Source organism: Sinohyriopsis cumingii, chromosome 7, assembly GCF_028554795.1.
Source record: "Sinohyriopsis cumingii isolate HCF-2022 chromosome 7, ASM2855479v2, whole genome shotgun sequence".
NCBI classification, from domain to species: domain Eukaryota; kingdom Metazoa; phylum Mollusca; class Bivalvia; order Unionida; family Unionidae; genus Sinohyriopsis; species Sinohyriopsis cumingii.
The window spans coordinates 120,873,513-120,894,660 of NC_142967.1; the positions used below are offsets into that span (position 1 = coordinate 120,873,513).

Here is a 21,148-nt window from a genome sequence, read left to right on the forward strand (position 1 = left end):
TATTTACTTGTAATTATATTATTGATTATTGTAAATGGCGATGTTCGTTACCAACTTCATACTCAGTAATAATTAATTCAGAAATAAAATACACTTTAACTAAGAGAGTTTAATATTTTGGCATTTTGGATTAAATTCAGTAAAATATATTTCTACTAAATGATTGCGGTATTAGTCTGAAATATTGAATCTTAGATTCTTTATCTATCGTGAATTTATTCAATATTTAATTATCTGTTTTATGTTCTAAACGGCAGAAATTGTATAAATGTATCAAGTTGGTAAGTGGAGGAATATCTTAGTTTTATATGTATCTCTTACATCCGTAATTTAAGTTTATGTAGACTGATACTGGAATGTAATTTTATATATTGAGTATTTTAATAAAATTAGTCCGTTTTGTCAGAACTCAGAGAGAGCTTGTCTTATTACAACGATCCCGTGCTTTTCTCGCATCTTCCTTCCCCAAAGATGTAAACGTATCTACACTGTTATGAGTGACACCTCTTTTAAGAGAGCATGAAGTCTCTCTCTCTCTCTCTCTCTCTCTCTCTCTTATCTCTTCTCTTCTCTTCTCTTCTCTTCTCTTCTCTTCTCTCTCTCTCTCTCTCTCTCTCTCTCTCTCTCTCTCTCTCTCTCTCTCTCTAAAGCGCTCACCGTTACTGATCACTGCCATCTCACCTCTGTCTGCGTGTGTTCGAGTCTCAGGCTAGACTAACGTGGGTATGCGAGAAAGCCTGCCAGTAGCTTCTCGTGGGTCGGTGGTTCTTCCCGGGGTTTTCCAAGGTTCTTCCTCCATCAATTATACTAGCCACCATGTATAGCTAGCTTGTGCTGAAAGATGGCGTTAAAACCTACAACAACAATTCTCTCTCTCTCTCTCTCTCTCTCTCTCTCTCTCCTTCTGGCCATGGAAAAGAGCATTGCTAAATGTTTATGACAAACTACCCTTATAAAATAAATTATTTTCACAATAGCGTTTTTGCCAGTTGGATTCTTTTTTTTCTCTCCAGTTACTGCAAGAATATTAAGAAAGAATTCACTTTTGATTAATCTAAATTCATCGTTGATTTAGAAAAAAACAACGTGTTAATGGACTAAAATATGCACTAAGTTTTACTTGTACTGAAGGCCAAATGGAAGAGAGGGGATTACTCTACTGAATCGGGAATAAAACATTATTTACCAACTTGATTTCAGTTTGACGTTGTAAATACGTTTATATGTAACAGTAATTTTGGTATGTGTCAATTGTACACGACGATGATGGGATTGGCTTTATTTCACCTGCTTCGTTTCTTGATGGATTTTTAAGTGAGTATGGGTTATTAAAAAGATTCTGATTTTGAAAAAATGTTGATTTTGTTTCACAAAATCATCTTTGACATGAGTGTGTGCTCTCTCTCCCTCCTCCTCTCCCTCTCTCTCTCTCTCACACACACACACACACACACACACACACACACACACCTTTCTCCCTTTGCACATGTACATCTTTATCCGTTAAAAAGAATGTGTATATGTCACAAAGCATACATCTGTATGTATGAAATATATGTATCGTTTTCTAGCCCAGTGTAGGGTCGGGTCCAAGAAGATCGTTGGGTGAAGATGACCTCAAATAAATAGGCAAGGAGGCTGTGAGATAGAATTCTGGTAGTGGCCCATGTGGCAAAGCTCTATGGAACACATGAGTTTTAAGCGTTTCATGGCCATACATTTGACCATCTAATTCTAAAGAAAACTTATCTATGAAACGTTTCAGTTGTTTCGGGCACATTTTTAGTTGGAGAGCACGCCAGCTCCGTTTTACCCCTCCATCTCTAATCCGTTCCTGGCACAACTGTTGTACGTTCATGACACTCACTAAATTCCACTTGACATAAGTCCCCATACTGTTCAATCCTTTGTTTCATAGCCGTCATGTCTTCCACATGTTTCAAGCAGTGTTAATTCCCCTTAGACACTACACACCTATAGGGACATTTTTATTAATGATAACTTTCCATAGGTCTATGGTGACATCGGGCTCCAATGCAAACCCTATATACTGCCTGTATTATTAAGGTCGGGTCTCTCAGCTGATGCTGTTAGTATATCTTAATTAAGGGTATAGGCGTTTTCGTTTAAGTTGGATACGTCGACTTAATTGGACAGGTCCGCTTGGTGGATACTGCTCACATACCTTATTGGCCTGGTGGATACTGCTCATATACCTTATTTGCCTGGTGGATACTGAATTTATGCCTTTTTTGAAAAGGAGGGTGGATAGCTTTACTAAAGTGACGGGTGGACGGGCAGATATCAGCTTGATACGTGTATTTTATTGAGCTGGGACTCTCTTTTTATTTTATTTTTAACTTTGTGTTTCTTTGTATGAATCACTCCCAATATGTATTTTTTTAATTAATAATATTTTTCACAATAAGACGGCCTTTCTGGTGAATATTTTTTGTACAGCTTCAAGGTAAAACCGTTGAAGCATCATTGGAAAGTGAATATGACGATGCATGTATATGGATATTGAAATTGTTTTATATCCATTTTTTTTATAATGATAATACAACTATGCTGTCTTGATGGAAAATGGAGACTGTTTCTAAATAACGACTTAAATAGGAAATCCAAAACAAACAAGAAATGTTTGTTTGTTTTGACATTTTGTTAACGAGTATATAAATGAACAAAGCTTTATTTTTCTTTCATATCCACTTTTAAAAATTGTATTGTAAAACTTTTATTTTCAATTATGGTACATAACCTAATATTTATTCATCGTCAAATAAAAATATAATACATACTATTGATATATGTAAAAATGTAATACATGCTATTGATATATGTTCGTGTTCAAACATATAAAAAAAACACAAGACAGACAAAGTCAGTGGTACACCTTCTTGCAGTCACTGACGTTTATTTTTGTTTTGTTGCTCTTCTTTGTTGTCCTAGCCTTGATGATGCTGATGATGATGATGATTATTATTATTATTATTGTTATTATTATTATTGTTGTTATTATTATTATTATTATTATTATTATTATTATTCACAGTAACCTCAACAATAATAATATCAATTATACGAAAACGTACCTTAAATCATTGTTTGATTACCCCAATTTTTATTTTTAAGTTATAAGAGGTGAAAATGGCAGATGCATTTTCAGAATTTATTTTTTCTGTTTACGGTATATCCCGTTTCTTAAAAAGCCACAAAACAACAATAAATTAGACCCTAACTTTATTTCCTGGGCGCATGTGGACGTATGGGTCAGTTGATATTCGGAATACACGTGGGCGTATCATGTTTTTGGTAGTATAGTAAGTTCGGGTACTTGCTTCGCTTTAATTTTCCTCTAGCTTATTTGTCGACTGGTTTTGAAACATAGATGAAATATGAAACTATTTGCCAACCAGTCGAACATATCTAAAGGCGCCATTATTGTTTATATTCGAGACGAACCTGAACTTGTTTCGACAAACTTGATATGTTCGTTCCCTCAAGAGTATAGCTAAAAGAAAATGGCAGGTGAACGCGTACTTGGAGTTGGTATAGGAACCTTTCTAATTGCCTTAGTCTGGTCGTTCGCCTTGTTCTTTTGTGTGGTTTTCTCACGTGCGCAAGGAGCTGTCTCGTAAGTCCCGGATAACGTTTTTAAAGACTTCACGCATATGCTATCAGTCTTGGCGGTATTCCGCATACACCACATGACTGTATTCCAGCCAGCTTTCTTTAAAATATTCATGAATAAAAACTCGTGTATATTTTGAAAATATTAACTTTTCGCATATAAATAAATGGTTGACATTCACACCTTTCAAACTTATTTTTTATGTTCAAGAATAATAATTACAGTACATTTGAAAGTAACTCACGTCACTTGAATTCATGTGAGAATATCTTAAAGAAAATAGTTTCATATACAAATTGTTTTTGAAACATGTGACGCTGTTGGTAACCAGCATGAAACTAACCAACCAGACTTACGCAGACAACTGCAAAAAAAATATTGAAAAATATATTAAATATGTGGATACTTAATATATTTTTTTTATCTAAATGGTATCTATAGGATTTGCACACAAGTTTGTTTGTACCCACTACCAATTTAATAAACAAAAGGCAACGATTTTAAAATATGATTCACAGCTGGCATGTAAAATAATTTATAAATAATAGTTGCTTTCACAAAATTACATTCATAATCATAAATGTGAATACTTTCATTTAGGGCTGCAACATTTACTAGTTTTGAATAGCTCATTTTAGGCCATAAAATGTGTACAGAACTGGTAACCATGTCAGCAAATTGGCTATTACTGACAAGAACTGAACATATGTCATATATGCCTAACAATATCATAATCAGAGATCTCGGAAATGCTTAATTACGTGTATTTGGACACCAACTTTTTATCTGAAAGCAGAAAATCATTGAGGCAGGAGTCCTCTGTATGCATGTAATAGGTGTGCGGCAAAATTCAAAGACTTGCCAGTCCTGCTTCAGCCACCTGCTTTGTGGAAAAATGTGTTGATCAGTTAGCTGTGTTGATATTTACAATGACAGAATTCAGTGACTGAAAGACCTCCTTGATGTACATACATGTTGCCATTATAAGAGACATCAAAAAGAACATGATACAATAGCTGGGTGGCAAGTTCAAAGACTATGACTGGAGACCGGGTGGTAATGTAATTATATTTTCAGTGATTGAATTCAGAGTCAGAAAGACCCAGAGATGTACATGCGGTCATTTATAAAAGTACCTAAAATACACAACTTTAGCTTTTGTTATTTTGTTCATTTCCGAATGTATCAGAATAAGTAGTGCACGTGACCTCAGAATCAAAACATGTCGAGACTTAGACAAAATGCCATTTGTAAATTTGGATAAGTATTTTGGGGTTAAATGGCAAACTTACGAAGATTGTAACGAGATTCAGAAGAGTGCTAAAGCTGCTAGAATTGATAGTTCGGATGGGACAGTAGCTAATTGTAAGAAGGTGTGTGATGCCTAGCTTAGTGTTTGGAATAAGTCCTTACTTGGACTGACAAAATTCAGTATCACTCTGATGGACGAACAAGAGCTATTTAAGAGGTACATAGAATGACTGTCCATACTTTATTTTAAAATGCCCCTCGCCTTAGCCCAGTTAGTTCTAGTGTCATGGCGAAATGTATTCATCAAGACATCAGTAGCTAGGCCTAGTTTTGATATCAGTTAAGTTGACAAACAAACTCTTGCCCATTCACAAGCATATGTTTTGATAGTTGATTGACCATTAACTCTTTTCCGAGTAAGGTAGTAACTATCAATTTCCTGCATGATATCCTTTGATGATAAAACATACAAACATGTGTTTTCAGATCAGAATCGGTGATCTGGATATATATTAACTGCCTCTTGTACACTATTTTGTCATAAAATTAGTTTGAAACTCTAAGTGAACCAGTAGGCCTAACGGGAAATAATGGCGGACTTTGCTAAGTCTGGGATGTACCAGTTTATTAGATTGTCTGTTTTCGTAAATCATCACGAAAATATTTTCAGAAAAATATACAAATCATTGAAAATGCAAATTATGTAGGTCAGAAACGTATGGGACAATGCTATGTTGTGGAATTTGGGAGAAGCACTTTAAGGTCTAAGATGTTTTTGACTTGACACATATTTGCAAAAATACGGGGGGAAAAAACAGCAAATCAGATACTATTTAATCATTGCCTAAAATTACTACAAGGACGTAGACAAATAAATAAACCATAAATTTGCAATCCTGTCAATGGACTGTTGTAATGAAGCTATATTAAAGTGAGTGATTACATTACAAACACCTCTCCATCTAAAAATGGTGGGACTCCTATTTTTACCAAAATGATAGTCCTGGACTCTAGTTTTAAAATCCTAGCGAGATCTCTGATCATAAAACAGAAGTTGGCCACATGCATTAAAAACAAAGTGCCAGCTGAATCCTGTAGTTTAAGGCAGCAAGCAAATGTAACAATGTTAGATTGAGTGAGGTTTGTAAAATTGCCATTGACCAGCATTCATCCATCAGCTACGAGTGTACTTAGTAAAGATGCTTTGCTGACTTCCAGTTAAATGGCATCACAGAAGTTATTGTATACTGTGTGAACACTCAAAAGATCACCCACAAACCTGTTTTTACAGGACCTAATGGCAGGGCAGACACAGTACATAAGCCACCCACCCATCCTTATTTTAAAAATGAGTGCAGAGCAACCAAAACATTTCCTAGAGTATATAAATGTTGTTTACATTGAGGTGGTTATACAAGTGTGCCATTATAATGCTTAAAATGCATGATCTCTTACCCCTGTACCCCCACAAGGGATTCCCTCATACAGACCTCTTGCCTACTTGTTTACACCACCATCCCCCTCCCAGTGATCTTATTGGATCTGTCCTTGGATATAAAAGCTCCTAACCAGTATCACACACTAAGTGATGATACTGTGATGTTTATACTTATTTCTTTAAAGAAAGAAGTTATTTGGCTATGAGTAGATTAAGGCATGAATCAGCAGATGGTTTCATACCTTATTTAACTAAGTAAATTTAAATTAAGACTTCTGACAAGCAGTACAATCCCAGCTCATGGTTTTAAATCAGAAATTTGAACACTTGTAGGGGAAGGAAACAATACTTTTAAATGTTTTGCTAATGAAAAATGTAAGTGATTTGATGCATTGGATGGATAAAAGACAGATTCAACTTGTTGTCTGAGTATTGAGGTAATTCCACATCATTGAATTTATCAGTTCTGAGACTAAATCCAGAATTTATATCAGGCAGACTTTCCACCATTTGTGTTTACTGCCATACAGGTTTTCTCCAAAATAGTATTGGCAGAAAGTAATAAGTCATGCTATTATATATTTGTTTATTTGTACAGTTTGTATGTACAGTACTTTGTACTGCCCCAAACAGTCTAGTAGTTGTAAAATATTCTAGATCTAATCCAAGCATTTTGATTGCAAGGAAAACTCAATTTAATAATGAATTTTTAGAATAAGTATCACTTTAAATTTAAAAGTTCAGATAGTTGCAAGAACACAAATGTCAGGGAAAAATATACTCAGTTTCTAGCCGGTTTGTATAATCTTTAACTATAGTTTCATTTTAAAATGAAGATTTATGTTCAATTTAAAAGAAAATTTTGATCTTTACAGCAATGCAGGAATTGGAATCATACTGATAGCTGTGCTTTTCTCTGTGATACTACTGGTTCTTCCAAAGGAGGAGAGTGCAGCACAAAAGGCAGTACCAAAGGTATTAAGAGATACCTCTGAGTCATTTATGTTAATCATTGCTAAAAGCTTTGCAAAGTTATTGAAAAAGTGCTAGTGGAAGGAATGTGTAACCACTGATATTATTCATTATATAAGAATAATTTAGAAGACTTTAGGGGATAATGTATAGGAAGAGGTGCCTGAAAAAATGGACATCAGGATATCATAACAACATCACACACATCTTGACTTGCTAATGGGTTGTATGGCATTTCTGGCACGTCAGTGTATTATAGTAGGGAATCTGTCATATTATTATTTACCATATTAAGTTAATGGTAATAAATAGTTACAGTAAAAAAAATAATATATATATATATATATATATATATATATATATATATATATATATCAGTCATTCAGAACACAAGCAAGGAATTTCTTACAGAGGGGTTGGCAAGAGGGGTACCTTTCATGATTCAAAACCCTTATTTTTACCACAAGGATACATTCTGGAACAAGGGAGGATTATTTGTAAATGTCATCTCTTTTGGAAGAAAAAAAATCAGACAAAATATATATATATATATATATATATATATATAAAAGGGCCAGACTTTCTTCCTATTATTTTGACACTGTTGAAAAACTGCTATATGATCAGGGATTTTCAGATTTGACTAGAAAATTGAACTTGCCCTTGGGACAATTGAGCTTGCTTTAAGAATGGTCAGATAGAAAATGGTTTCGAAATAGCTAGATTTTCCACGATGATTGAAACTTTCTTGCATGTTTAGCATCATTATGCTGTTTATTTGTCTGTCAAATGGGTTCATTAGAACTAGAAACTTCATCCATTTTCTAGTTTTTGCCTAAATAAAATTTTATCAACTTCATCGAGAATAATGAAAGCTAGACTCTTTGTAATGAATAATTTCTACTGGCAACTTAAGATTTGTGAACACGGATTTTATCAATGTACTTCACAATTATCATCTTCACATTGAATTCATCAAAATATTTGACAGGCCGACTTTTAAGATTTAGAGCACTTATTTTTATCTGTTTAATTATTTGCCAAGCAGTATTTACATATGACTATTGGTCTCCTGTTAATTACCTCATGAACATCTTTATATCATAAACACAGCATATGGGTGTTACATTTTCAGTTCATCAATCTTGCTTTGAATGAAATCTTGGTGGTTAATTGTTAGTGACGAAAGCCTTTTATTTCCAAACACAACTGTCATTGAAATCTCACAAGTTATGTTATTAACAATTAATGCCTTCCTCACTTGAAGACTGTTTCATGCATCAAAACAGTCCTTAGACTCGGCCAGCTAACATACTGCTGGAGGTTAGGTTATGGACCTGTACACTGGCTTATCCTGGCTGCTATTTGTGAAATGATTCATTGATATATTGATCCATCAATACTATTGCTGAAATGATACACATATTGATACAAGAGACGGAGAATCGATACAAAAAGATACTTACCATATGCATGTTATTTTAGTCTTCAGCAGTCATAAATAATTATTATTAGTTGCCTTGTTTTTCTGTAAAATTATAATCCATCTGAAACAGCATTTGCAGTCACAGGTACTCATGTTTATTAGTAACAATGACAAAGATTATCTGAGCATACCTACTCGCAGTAAACAAGTTAACACAAAGTGACATGGTTCGTAATCTGCCCCCCCCCCATTTCATGCTAATTATCTTAACCCAGAAGTATGTTCAGCATATGCTATACATTCATTCCAAACGTGTTCCACATGGATAATGAAGTACTTTACTCATCATTTAATAAGCACTTTTATGCGAAGTTTCAACTTTGAATTGTATCTTGACTCCTTTGGTCGATTTGAAAACTACGCTGCCAGTGTGTAGCATGTTGAAATATGTTATATTCAATTCTCATTTGTTGTTATTGCTTGTTCTGCTCCAGGTTAAACAATAACCACCAATCAAAAATCAATGTAGCTTATTCTCTGCGAGACAAACAGGACGTATTGGCAGAGAGACTTTGCATGAACATCATTAGATATATCAAGTGCTTAAGCGGAGATGTTGTCAAGGTATGCCATTGCACAAATTTGTGCACTTGGAGAACAGTGAAACGTGAAACCTCCCGCAAATTCGCTGAAAGTCCCACATATGATACTGTGCACAGCAAAGTATACAATTTTTATTTTAAATTTCCTGTCAAGACATCTGTTTTTTGGGTAGCAGCTGTTCCACAGCTGGGTTTTTCAACTCGATATGAATGGTTGTGAAACTAAATTTGATTAGAACGACGTGCCCAGGAATAAAAACTATGGCATAGTTTGAACCATTCATGAAGCAAATTTTACAAATGTGTGTTTAAAATATGGGCTACCTAGAAAACCCAAATGTCTTATTCCCGGTGTAGTTTATTACAGTTTTGTCCTGCAGATGCTTGCTGATGATAGTGATGATGACAATAAATTTTTAAAGTTATGATGTATATCAGATTATTGGATCTGGGAAAGCGTTAATGGAGATATCAGTGAGTGATTTGAGTGCAAAATGGTGTTAAATAAGAGTCAGATGTACATGCTGGATGGACAAAAAATAGATGGCATGACCCTTTCAGTGATATTTCGAAATTAAATGTACAAAGGGCAGAATACTGAGCCTAATTAAAATACAGACAATTTAAAAGTATAATGCAATTTTCTGTTTTTTCAATTAATCAGATTCACCCTGTGGATCATGTGCTACAAAACCATATACATGTATCCATATCAGGGTTAAGATCAATTGAATAAAATAAAGGTTAAAAAATGCGATTAGGAAGTAAAGATATTTATTTTAATACCTCAGTCTGCACAAACAATAATGGACTAAATACCCAAATACAGCATTATGGAACAGATACAAAATTTGGCATAGTAGTCAGTAAACTACTGATTTAACAAAAGAAGTTTATGTTAGTGCGAAATCCTATTTTGGAGCAGATGTATTCAAAAGATAATATCTGTGATCTCAAGAAATTGTACAAAACAGTCAGTGAGATCAGTTTCCCAACATGTTCAAGCTGACAAAACTAGCTATGTATATGCTCCTTCAGAAAAAAGCACAGATCAATATTGATACAAAGAAAAGGATCAGAGTATGCTCAGAATTATTTAACAGATTAATGCTTATACAACCTGAGGTGATATCTGTCAAATATGTTTATTTCAGTAGAGCTAAAAGAAGTGGAGCAGGAAGAAACAGACGGATATTGAAGTTTACATAAATATTGACCTATGACCATTTCTTCCTCTCCTCCATTTTTCTTTGATAAAAAGGGAGGCCTCCCTTAAGATATAATCCTGTCATCGTCTCTCCTAAAAATTGTACATGGGGAAACAAATTTGGAATTTCTCTTTTTTATGCAGAGATATTTAACCAGTGAATGAAGGTACTGATGGAATAAATGAAATTAGCATAGAATGAACAATGGGGCAGATTTCAAACTGCTCAAGTTTATCAGCTTGTGTAAGTTAAAAGAAAATTGTTGAATAGGACTGGGTGTAGTCAATAGTTTTCTATTTTCACTAACAAATATAAGTACCTGTGGCTGCAGTAGTCTTTTGCATCTGCAGGAAATAAAATGTGATAGATTTTTTTGGTATTCAACCTTATTTCCAATGCCCGGATTTGTTCTAAATGAGATTTTCTTTGCACAAGCAAATTGCATTATTTCTTCTGTTTTGTAGATAACATCATAATGTCTTCCAAGTATAACTGAGACATGAAATTGATAATAACGTTTTCAAATCATTTATGTTGTGCAAAACAAAGGGAATAAAATGGCCTAAAATGCTGGATGAAACTCAATGCAACCAGCAGGTAGTATCTTTGAAAGTATTCTTGATATCTTTTTATCAATCAGGATTGCACATAAATATATCATAACTATATGTCTATCTGTAGTCTGCATACTAGAAATACAACCAAGAATGTCGACATACTTGAAAGGGCACCACCCACCTTCCAACGATGGAAAGACCATCAAGTTCTTATGCATACTGATATGTACAGGCTGGGTATCATTATTCATATCGATACATGGCACAGGTGTACCATTTCACCCCTACTGGCTATGTACAAATGTTACAATTAAAATTTAACTGATAGTTTTAGAACATCAATATTTTATTCCTTATTGATTTCAAATTGTAAATATTCACATCATGCCTGAGCATGAAAATGTAAGTGACATTGATATTCACTACAAGATGGAATATGAATTGTGGCATTACAGATGGAACATTAACACTCCCCATCTTGAGTTGTTTTACTTGCCCATGGGCAAGTGGCTTGAATACTTGAGCTTGCCTGGGTTGAATTTGAGTTTGTCCAGGGATTAAGGCAAGTTGATTTGTAAATCCCTGATTTTAAATTTTTTTAAAATGCTTTAAATTGACTGCTTTTCTATGTATTTTCCTTGCAGTAGTGTACTTCTGAAACAGAGTGTTTGCGACTTTGTATACTAAAATTTTGATTTGGTTTGATTTCATTAAAAGCACCGTCTTCTATAAATCTTGATGTAAACCAGTACTCTGTAGTTTCGTCTTTTGAGCATGGAAAAACTCTATCAGAGTTGAAAACCATTTGAGTTGGAGAGGCACTGGTCATTTAAGAGTAACTGCAAGTTTTCTTAATTACTTTATGTGATAGTACTTGTGGATATGTCACTTACAGAAAACATTTCATATATCAAGAGAGCCAGAGGCTACCAACAATTTACAATACATGGATTAAATACAGTGTAATTCACTTTGTTCCTTTTGGATGAAAAACATTAAATTAAAGGCTTTTATAAATTGCTATCTGATTGGTTTAGCATAATTGTCAATCGCTTTGATAATGCTTGATATAATTTATTAGTGATGTATAACCCATGATATAATTAATTAGTGATGTATAATCCATGATATAATTAATTAGTGATGTATAACCCATGATATAATTAATTAGTGATGTATAACCCATGATATAATTAATTAGTGATGTATAACCCATGATATAATTAATTAGTGATGTATAACCCATGATATAATTAATTAGTGATGTATAACTCATGATGTAATTAATTAGTGATGTATAACCCATGATATAATTAATTAGTGACGTATAACCCATGATATAATTAATTAGTGATGTATAACCCATTCAGCATGAGAATGAGATGGCTTATTATTATTCATGCAAGACAAGTGGGTGATAATAAAGGTAACCAATGAAATATGGAGAACAGAAATCACTTTGAATAAAGCTTATTTTTTTAATACAGTTACTTAGACTATCTTCACAAGGTGGAATGACTTGAAAATAAAGCTCCAAACTGGGCTAAATATCAGAACTTTAGAAAGAAAATGACAAATTTTGTCAGCACACTTAAGGTTACTTTCAGGCCAATTAGGTAACACTTTTCTTTTACAAGCCTGATGAGGGATATCTGAGTTACTTTTATCTCTAAAGTTTTCTTTTTACTTTGTATAATTTTAAATAATGCAGTGAATATGTTTTAAAAGTATTGAATATACACAATACTGAGCAGTAGTTATTTCACACTGATCATTCTATTAGACACATTTTATAAATAAATTGTTTATTGATTCCACCTTTAGGATCTGTTAAGTTGTATACTTTAAAAGCAAATTTTGTCTTTTGTTTCAGATCTATGACTACTCAATAATCTACAGATATTTGCTAATTTCTGGACTGGGGCTCTTTCTTTTGATTGGCCTGGCTATTTATGTAGTGAATCATGTGATGGAACCAATCTATGCCAAACCACTACGAAGGATTAGACGGTGATTCAACAGGAATAGAAAATATGATTTGATGTGAGACTCTATACTTAAGTCATAATGTAGAAACGAAGGATGATTGTGTACAGAACATGACCATGGAAAAACACAGACTGATACACTTTTGAGATGTATCGATAAATGTTTCATTTATATAAATAGTGAAATAAAGTTTCAGGATTAAAAATGAAAATAAAATTAGAAAGTATGACAGATAATGACTATGATTTTCGGAACATTAGATAATTTGATAATTATGTATTTAACTGATTATCCTTATTTATGCAAAACGTCGTGCTTATCTAGAAAAATGATGTAGATAAGAAGTGTTTTAATGGGAGAGAAAAAATAGAATATAATTTTTATGCAGGAATAATTCTGTTACAAGTACATGTTGTCTGATATAACATGTTTGAGAGTTTTGTTCTTAAGAAAAAGTAAACACTGAATAATAATGGTAATCTTAATTGGGACTTTCTTTCCTTCCTTCATAGCTAGAGGATATTGTGAACAGTTTTTAAGCTTGTGTGAACAAATGCATGCACTTATTGCAACATAAAACAAAATCATGATAAGATCTACAGACCATAGTTGAAATGATAAAATATATATACTTTGCAAACAGACAGTTTTGGAACTTAATAAATATTTTTCCTTTTCCAACAAAATTTTACAAAGTGGTCTTTGAAGTAAAGATGAGAACTCACAGGAAAGCAAAAATGTAGGTTATTTGTATGATCCTCTACCTTATTCATGTTGGAACCTGGGATCAAATTTAGAATCACATATGTGTACAGAAAAACAACCTATACCTCTCTATCATAGGTCCACTTCTCTATTCAGGGTTTCAGATGAGTTGATGTTTATTACAATGTTTCTACCAATGAAATCTCTATAATAATTTGTCTAATACGTAAACTGTTTGACTAGTTCAGTCGGCGTTTGAATTTTAGCTGACACTAGATAAACTTTTTAAAGTTACTCAACTTTATTTTTTTGATGCAGCCAGACAGTCAGCGACTGTCATGATAATGAGGGAGTCTCAAGTTGTTACACAAATAGTTTTTATTCACACACGTTCTGAGTACACATCAATAAGCTCCCATGATGGATTGCCGTGCCCCCTGCGTCCAGGAGCAGTCCCTATCTAATGTTGCAGCTACAAAGGGGAGCAGTTATTAGTTAGAACAACCAAGTAAACTACGATACCACACATCTTCCCTCTTTTAAGATTATCCGAACATAAGATTTTGCTTACGAGTAGATAGAAAGAAAAAAAAAAATTCCGCGAATATGAAAACATTAAATAAGTAAGCAATGAATTCACTGTCTTTGTATCTGAGCTGTCCACTGAAAGAATTTAAAGGAATTGATTTATTTAATAGGTTACTGTAAATTTGCACAGGATAGTCCTGATTCTAATATTATAGAAAACCTAAAAGTCCAATTCTGTTGCAATAATTCAGAAATCCAATACTAAACAACGCGTTGGCACATTGATAAAAGTCACTTTCTTAGACAAAATCACTGAATCTGGCTGGATTTCGGACGACTCTCCCACTTAATGTCCGCACTGGAGTGTTTGGATTGTTGGGCCCATTGGGTACAGCTGGCTTGCTGGGGGTTGGCTGCACTGGGTCATGCTGGGTGGTAGAATCATCAGATGGTGGCACGGGCTTCATGTTATTGAGAGACTTTGGGCTGGACTCCAAATGAGTCCTGACAGGACACTGTGGGGACTTTGTTGCAATGTCTGTAGACATATTTGTCTTGACTGTAAGTAGGTTCTCGGGGCTTTTCATCCACTGTACATGGATTCGATTGCACCTGTATATCCCTTGGGGAGTTTTTACCAAGTAGCTTCTTCGGTCTTTGTCGGCTTGAATAACTGTGCCTGGTGTTGACCACTTGTTATCATTTCCATTTGATTCTGACACTGTTTTCCTCAGTAATATCTGGCAAATTATAATGTAGTGTGGCGTCGGTTGTAAAAGAATTCATATCTTTGTTTTGTCTTGAGGTCTCTCTGCCTGATGATTTTGAGGCTTGGCCACTTGGGGTTTAACTTCTTTTCAATAACAGGCAAGGTGGTCCTCATCTGGCGTCCCATCATCAATTGGGCTGGGCTGGCACCGGTCACAGCCATCGGTGTGGCTCTATAAGCCATCAAGCCAAGGAATACATCATCCTGCTTAAGTATGGACTTTGCTATTTTGACACCACTTTCTGCTTCACCATTTGCTTGTGGGAAGTGACGACTGGTAAATACTTGTTTGAAGTTGTATTTCTCAGCAAACTCCTTGAATTCTGAGGAAGTGAACTGGGTTCTATTGTCTGATACTACGATTTCTGGGATTCCCCATCATGCAAATGTGCTCTTTAGCTTTCCAGTTACCTGCTGGGAGGTTGTTATTTTTAGATGCTTAATTTCCAATAGTGTGAAAAGTAGTCAGTATCTACCAGGTATCTTTCTCGTTTGGCTTCACAAATATCGATTGCAATTTTCTGCCATGCTCTGTCTGGTAGAGAGGTTGCCTTCATTGGTTCCCTCCTCTGTGCTGGCTTCCTAATCTGACAAAATTCACGTCTCTATTTTGTCTTGGATCTGTCTCGCGATTCCGGGCCACCATACACATCTTTGGGCTCTCTCACGGCATTTGCTAATCCCTGATGACCCTCGTGAATGTTATCAAGAATTCCGGGCCTTAAGACTGTAGGTATGATAACTCTGTCCCTGAAGAGAAATAGGTCGTTCTGAATCAAGAGTTCACTGCGTACAGCAAAGTATGTATGTACATCTAGGGACAGCTATTTTACTTATCCGGCCATCCATTTCTGGTGAAAGTCACTGCAGTCTGCAGATGGTGGTCACTCCTGTAACCTTTTATTTGTTCTAATTTCATATCGGAAATTGGCCTGTATGCCTCCATTGACTCTATAAAAACTTCTGTTTCCTCCTCGTATGTGGCTTCCTGGCCCAGGAGAGGACTCAGAGAAAGGGTGTCTGGAACTACCAAAAGCTTCCCAGCTACATACTCTGCCTTTGCGTTGAAGTGTCTCAGTGGGAGTAGAGATACACCAAGAGGATCTGAACCTATAACCCAATGTTGAGGATTGACACCATGGCAATGGGAGTTATGTGCCTGGAGTAGAGATAAACCAAGAGGATCTGAACCCATTACCCAAGGTTGAGGATTGACACCATGGTAATGGGAGTAGAGATAAACCAAGAGAATCTGAACCCATTACCCAATGTTGAGGATTGACACCATGGTAATGGGAGTAGAGATACACCAAGTAGATCTGAACCCATTAACCAATGTTTACGAGTCTTCACTTACCAATGAATCACCACGTGGAGATGCATAATAAGTGTAAAGCAAACAAACAAAAAAAAGATTTCGAACAGTCAAGATGTCATAGGGTTTAAGATACCCAGGATGTAACAAGGAAATGGCTAAAAATATAAATGTCACTGCAAATTAGGTCATAGTGACCTAGCTTTTTATGTACAAGTTATTCTCCTTGAGATACATCCAGATACCAGTTTTGAGTATAGAAGAAATAGGATCCATTATATACTGAGCATGTTATAAACAAATAGCTGAAACGCAAGTCACTTTACTTGCAAACGTTTGGTCACACTGATGATGTGGTCTTGAGATAAATCAGCTACTCTCCTGAAGATATATCCACAGGCCACCATTCATGACGAGATAAAGTTTAACATATCTATTTTATGAGAATAAGGAGAAATAAATCTTAAATAACGAGTGTGTGTGTGTTTGGATTTTTAATGTAGCTTTAACAATTTCAGTCATATCGCTACGATGTCTGCAGTTTGTAGTCACAGCATTAGGAACAAATGAGAAGGCAAATTTCAATCATCTCTCAACCTTCAAATAAGAAAAACTCATTGTTTTATATATATATTTTATTGTTACATCTAGAAAACTGAATTACAAAGTAAATTTTTTGTAAATTATGTTTTTCAAGAATACTTACCCAATCACATTGAAGTTAGGAATACAAGCCTGACTACCTCTTGAATCCAGGAATTCAAGTGTTAGGTTTTTTATTTATATGTCTTTTGTTTCATTATATGCTATTATTGATAATTTGATACTGTATGTTGGACTTGACCTTGTCGAAAGTCAAGTTCATTTTCTACCTGACCTCAATTATTGATTTTGGCTTTGTAGTAAACATGTTTATCTCAGTATGAGTCTTGAAATTTGGAAATTCCTATGAATTGCTGGGTCTACTTGTTGCTTACTACACATTTTATATTATAATTTTAGCAACAGACTTCTAATTACAAGTAAGATTTTATTTTGTAAACATTAAGTAGTTTCTAGAAGGTTATTTTCCATTAGGTTGTTTTTTTTAGAAAATGTTAATTGTGAGTTTAGGTCAGGTGGAATACTATTTAGTCTTGTTATTGGAAAAAAATTTAATTTATGCTTTAAGATCCGTGTAGAATCAATTGTATTAATACTGTGACCAGAAGTTCATTTGGACTAAAATGTTATTTATTCAAATTATTTATTTACTGGAAATACAGAGGGCTCATAGAAAATAACATATTTGAAAATAGACTAGAATTTATACTAAAATTTCAAATAATTATATATTCTTGGATTGTACTATTATGATTCAACCAAAACGTGTTGGTACATCAACATGTGATGGGCCACCACAGGCACATCAACACCTTCAACATTGATTTAATTTGGATTTTCACAAAAGTTTATTCAGAATTTTAATTATTAGGACTTGCGTCTATAATTCTAGGATTGTTTGGGAGTTAATTTGCAATACCATAAATATATTTTCTTAATATTTTCATTTTGTATTTGAGGGAAATAAATTATCTGTTGAATTTTATAAACTTGTTGTTTCTCATTCTTTCCTATTACTTGTTTTAAGACCACAGAGACATAATAGAAAATTCGGTACTCACCCTTTGGATACAAATTTCTCTAAAATTTTCAGAAAACTTTGTGAAATTTTGATTCACCTTTTTGTGGAATTTTCTAAGTCCCAGTTATAATTTCACATTTTAGAAATCCAAAGTGAAACAAACAAGCTTTCACAATACCTAAAGTAGATTACTTTTTAAATCCTACTCAGGAGTGTTTAGAATTTATTGAAAATAGAATATAAAAAAAAGTTGTAATTCGAGTTAAGACAGGATCAGCTTCAGATAGAAATGATGTAGATGCAAAGTAAGAGGGAGAGAGACAATGGTTGGAAGAACAAAATGATAAACAAATGCAAAGAGAAAAGCAAGAAAGGGAATTTCAGTTTAGATTAAAAGAATTACAGCTGGCAAGTGGAAAGCATTCCCCCACTTTTGATGTTATCAGAAATTTCAAGTTAGTACCCCATTTTCAGGAAAATGAAGTAGATCAATATTTTGGTAATTTTGAGAAAACTGCTGAAGTTTTGAAATAGTCAAGAGAGCACTTACTTTATTGTTACAAAGTGTAATTATTGGCAAAGCTTGTGATATTTACATTTTACTGTCACTACATCAGAGTGCTGATTATGATCTGGTTAAGGAATATATCTTGCAGGTTTATAACCTGGTACCTGAGGCATATCAACAAGGTTTTAGGAATTCTAGAAAATCAACTGACCAAACCTATGCCAAATTTGCTTGGAAAAAAAGCATGACAATTTGATAGGTGGTGCTCTTCTAAAAAGGTTAATAAAGATTTTAAAATCTCAATAAACTCATATTAGCGGAGTTCAAGAATTTGTATCCATAGTGACATTAAGATTTACCTTGATGAGCATAAGGTCAAGACTAGAAATTACTGCTCTTAAAGCTGACCATAAAGTTTCTTTTGTCACTAAGCCTTCCAGACTTCTGGTCTAAAACTATTGCAGCCTAATATGAACAGTTTCAAATTTTAAACTTTTAGAATTCAAGTTCTGTTAAGACTGACCAGAAGTCCTTATCTCTTCCTACATGTACCTTTTCAAGAAGAAAGGGCACATTATTTCTGATTGTTACAAACTGAAAAATAAGCAACTGAATCAAGACAGAGCTATTCCAAACGCTCTTATTTCTAAGAGGCTATGGTCATGTCTTGAAAGCATTACATTTGTTCGGTCAGACAAACCCCAGTCTGATTTTATTATGGAGAATTATGAACCATTCACAACGAAGGGTTCTATATCACTCATGGGTGATTCTGCCAATCCTATTCCTATTAAAATTTTAAGGAACACGGGAGCTTCTCATTCTTTTATTATAAGGTGGTTTGCCTTTTTCTGAGAAGTCTTCTTCTAATGAGAGTGTTCATATGTAGCTTTGTTGATGTTCATCTCCAATTTGTAAGTTAGTCATAAGACTTAGTCTCAGGACCTGTGACAGTTGGGACTGTCATATTTACCCATTGAGGGTATTCATTTATCAATAGGCAATGATCTAGCTAGAGATACGGTTGCAGTCAATCCCTTTTTAACTGGCAAGCCTTGTTTGGATCAGAAAGTCGATCCTATTGAAAAAGAAATCCATTACTACACATTTGACATAATTTATTTTAGTAGCAGACTTCTAATTATAACTAAGATTTTATTTTGTAATTATTAGGAAATTTCTACAATTTTATTTTCCATTAAGTAGTTTTTTCTTTTTAAAGAAATGTTAATTGTCACCAGAGGTCAGGTGGAAGTCTATATAATCTTGTGATTGGAAAAAATATTAATTTATGCTTTAAGATCTGAGTAGAACAAATTGTATTCATGTTGTAATCTGAAGTTCATTTGGACTGAAATTTTATTTATTCAAATTATTTATTTACTAGAAATACAGAGTGCTCATCAAAACTAACATTCTTGGAAAGAGAGACATGAATTTATACTGAAATTTCAAATAAGGATATATTCTTGGATTGTATTATTGTGATCCAACAAAAGACTGCTGGCACATCAACACAACATGGGCCCTGCATGCACATCAACACCTTCAGTGTTGGATCTAATTTGGATTTTCACTAAAGTTGATTCAGAACTTTAATTATATGGATTTGTATCTGTAATTCTAAGATTATTTGGGATTTAATTTGCAATGCCAGTTCCTTTTTTTAAATTTTCACTTTGTATTCTAGGGAAATAAATTATTTGTTGAATTTTACAAAGCTTGTTGCTTCTCACTCTTTTCTATTACTTGTTTTAAGACTATACAAGGGGCCCCGAGTGGCCGAGTGGTCTAAAGCGCTCACCGTTACGGATCACTGCCATCTCACCTCTGTCTGCATGAGTTCGAGTCTCAGGCTCAGCTAACGTGGGTACGTGAGAAAGCCTGCCAGTAGCTTCTCGTGGGTCGGTGGTTCTTTCCGGGATTTTTCAGGGTTCTTCCTCCACCAATTATACTGGCCGCCATGTATAGCCTATCTTGTGCTGAAAAATGGCGCTAAACCCTACAACAACAACAACAACAAGACTACACAGTCGTAATACCAGAAAGGTTAAAATGTAGTCTTTCATGTTTATATATCATACCATACCAAGGGAAGAAACTCTTCTGCATTACTCCCTCTTACCAATACAAAGTGGTACTGATAGCGAACCAGTTTAAGATGAGTGATACATCAACATTTACAGGGAGATGTGGGAGTAGTAAACCTACTGGTAATGTGAATTTCCAGCTTTAAAAAAATTCAACAAATATAGAAATACAATCACAGATAATCCCAACAAATTTTACCATTTCCTTGTGTACACTTTGTTGAAGGATTCAAATAGGCAATGCAGTACATTGTTACTTGTACTTGGGGGGGGGGGCGCAGGATGGCCGAGTTTCTTAAGGCACTTGCCTTTACAGATCAATGACATCTCACCTCTCTCTAAATGGGTTCAACTCTTGGGTTTGGCAAACATATGAGAAAGGTTACCCAGAGCTTCCCATGGGTCAGTGTTTGTTCTTGGAGTTTTCCTGGGTTCTTCATTAGACAGATTTACTTTCCTGCCAAGTATAGTCTATCATGTACTGAAAATGGCATTCAGCCCAGAACAACAATAACAACTTGTATTGCAGTGA

The 21,148-nt window shown here is 34.4% G+C and overlaps 1 protein-coding gene across 1 annotated transcript; it reads left to right on the forward strand.

Annotated features, from left to right (window-relative positions):
• The first annotated feature begins 3,413 nt into the window (after window positions 1–3,413).
• On the forward strand, window positions 3,414–17,986 carry LOC149796041 (transmembrane protein 218-like). Its single transcript, XM_089965959.1, has 3 exons — window positions 3,414–3,637; window positions 7,199–7,298; window positions 12,962–17,986. Exons 1-3 carry the CDS (start codon window positions 3,525–3,527, stop codon window positions 13,100–13,102), a joined length of 354 nt encoding a protein of 117 aa, XP_089822085.1. The 5' UTR covers window positions 3,414–3,524; the 3' UTR covers window positions 13,103–17,986.
• The last annotated feature ends 3,162 nt before the right edge of the window (window positions 17,987–21,148 follow it).

Bases quoted from the DNA above. Each gene is read 5' to 3' on its own strand.
- LOC149796041 (XM_089965959.1), top strand. From the start codon at position 3,525: ATGGCAGGTGAACGCGTACTTGGAGTTGGTATAGGAACCTTTCTAATT. The intron at 3,638-7,198 runs GTAAGTCCCGGA...TGATCTTTACAG, and splicing joins CGTGCGCAAGGAGCTGTCTC to CAATGCAGGAATTGGAATCA. The intron at 7,299-12,961 runs GTATTAAGAGAT...CTTTTGTTTCAG, and splicing joins CACAAAAGGCAGTACCAAAG to ATCTATGACTACTCAATAAT.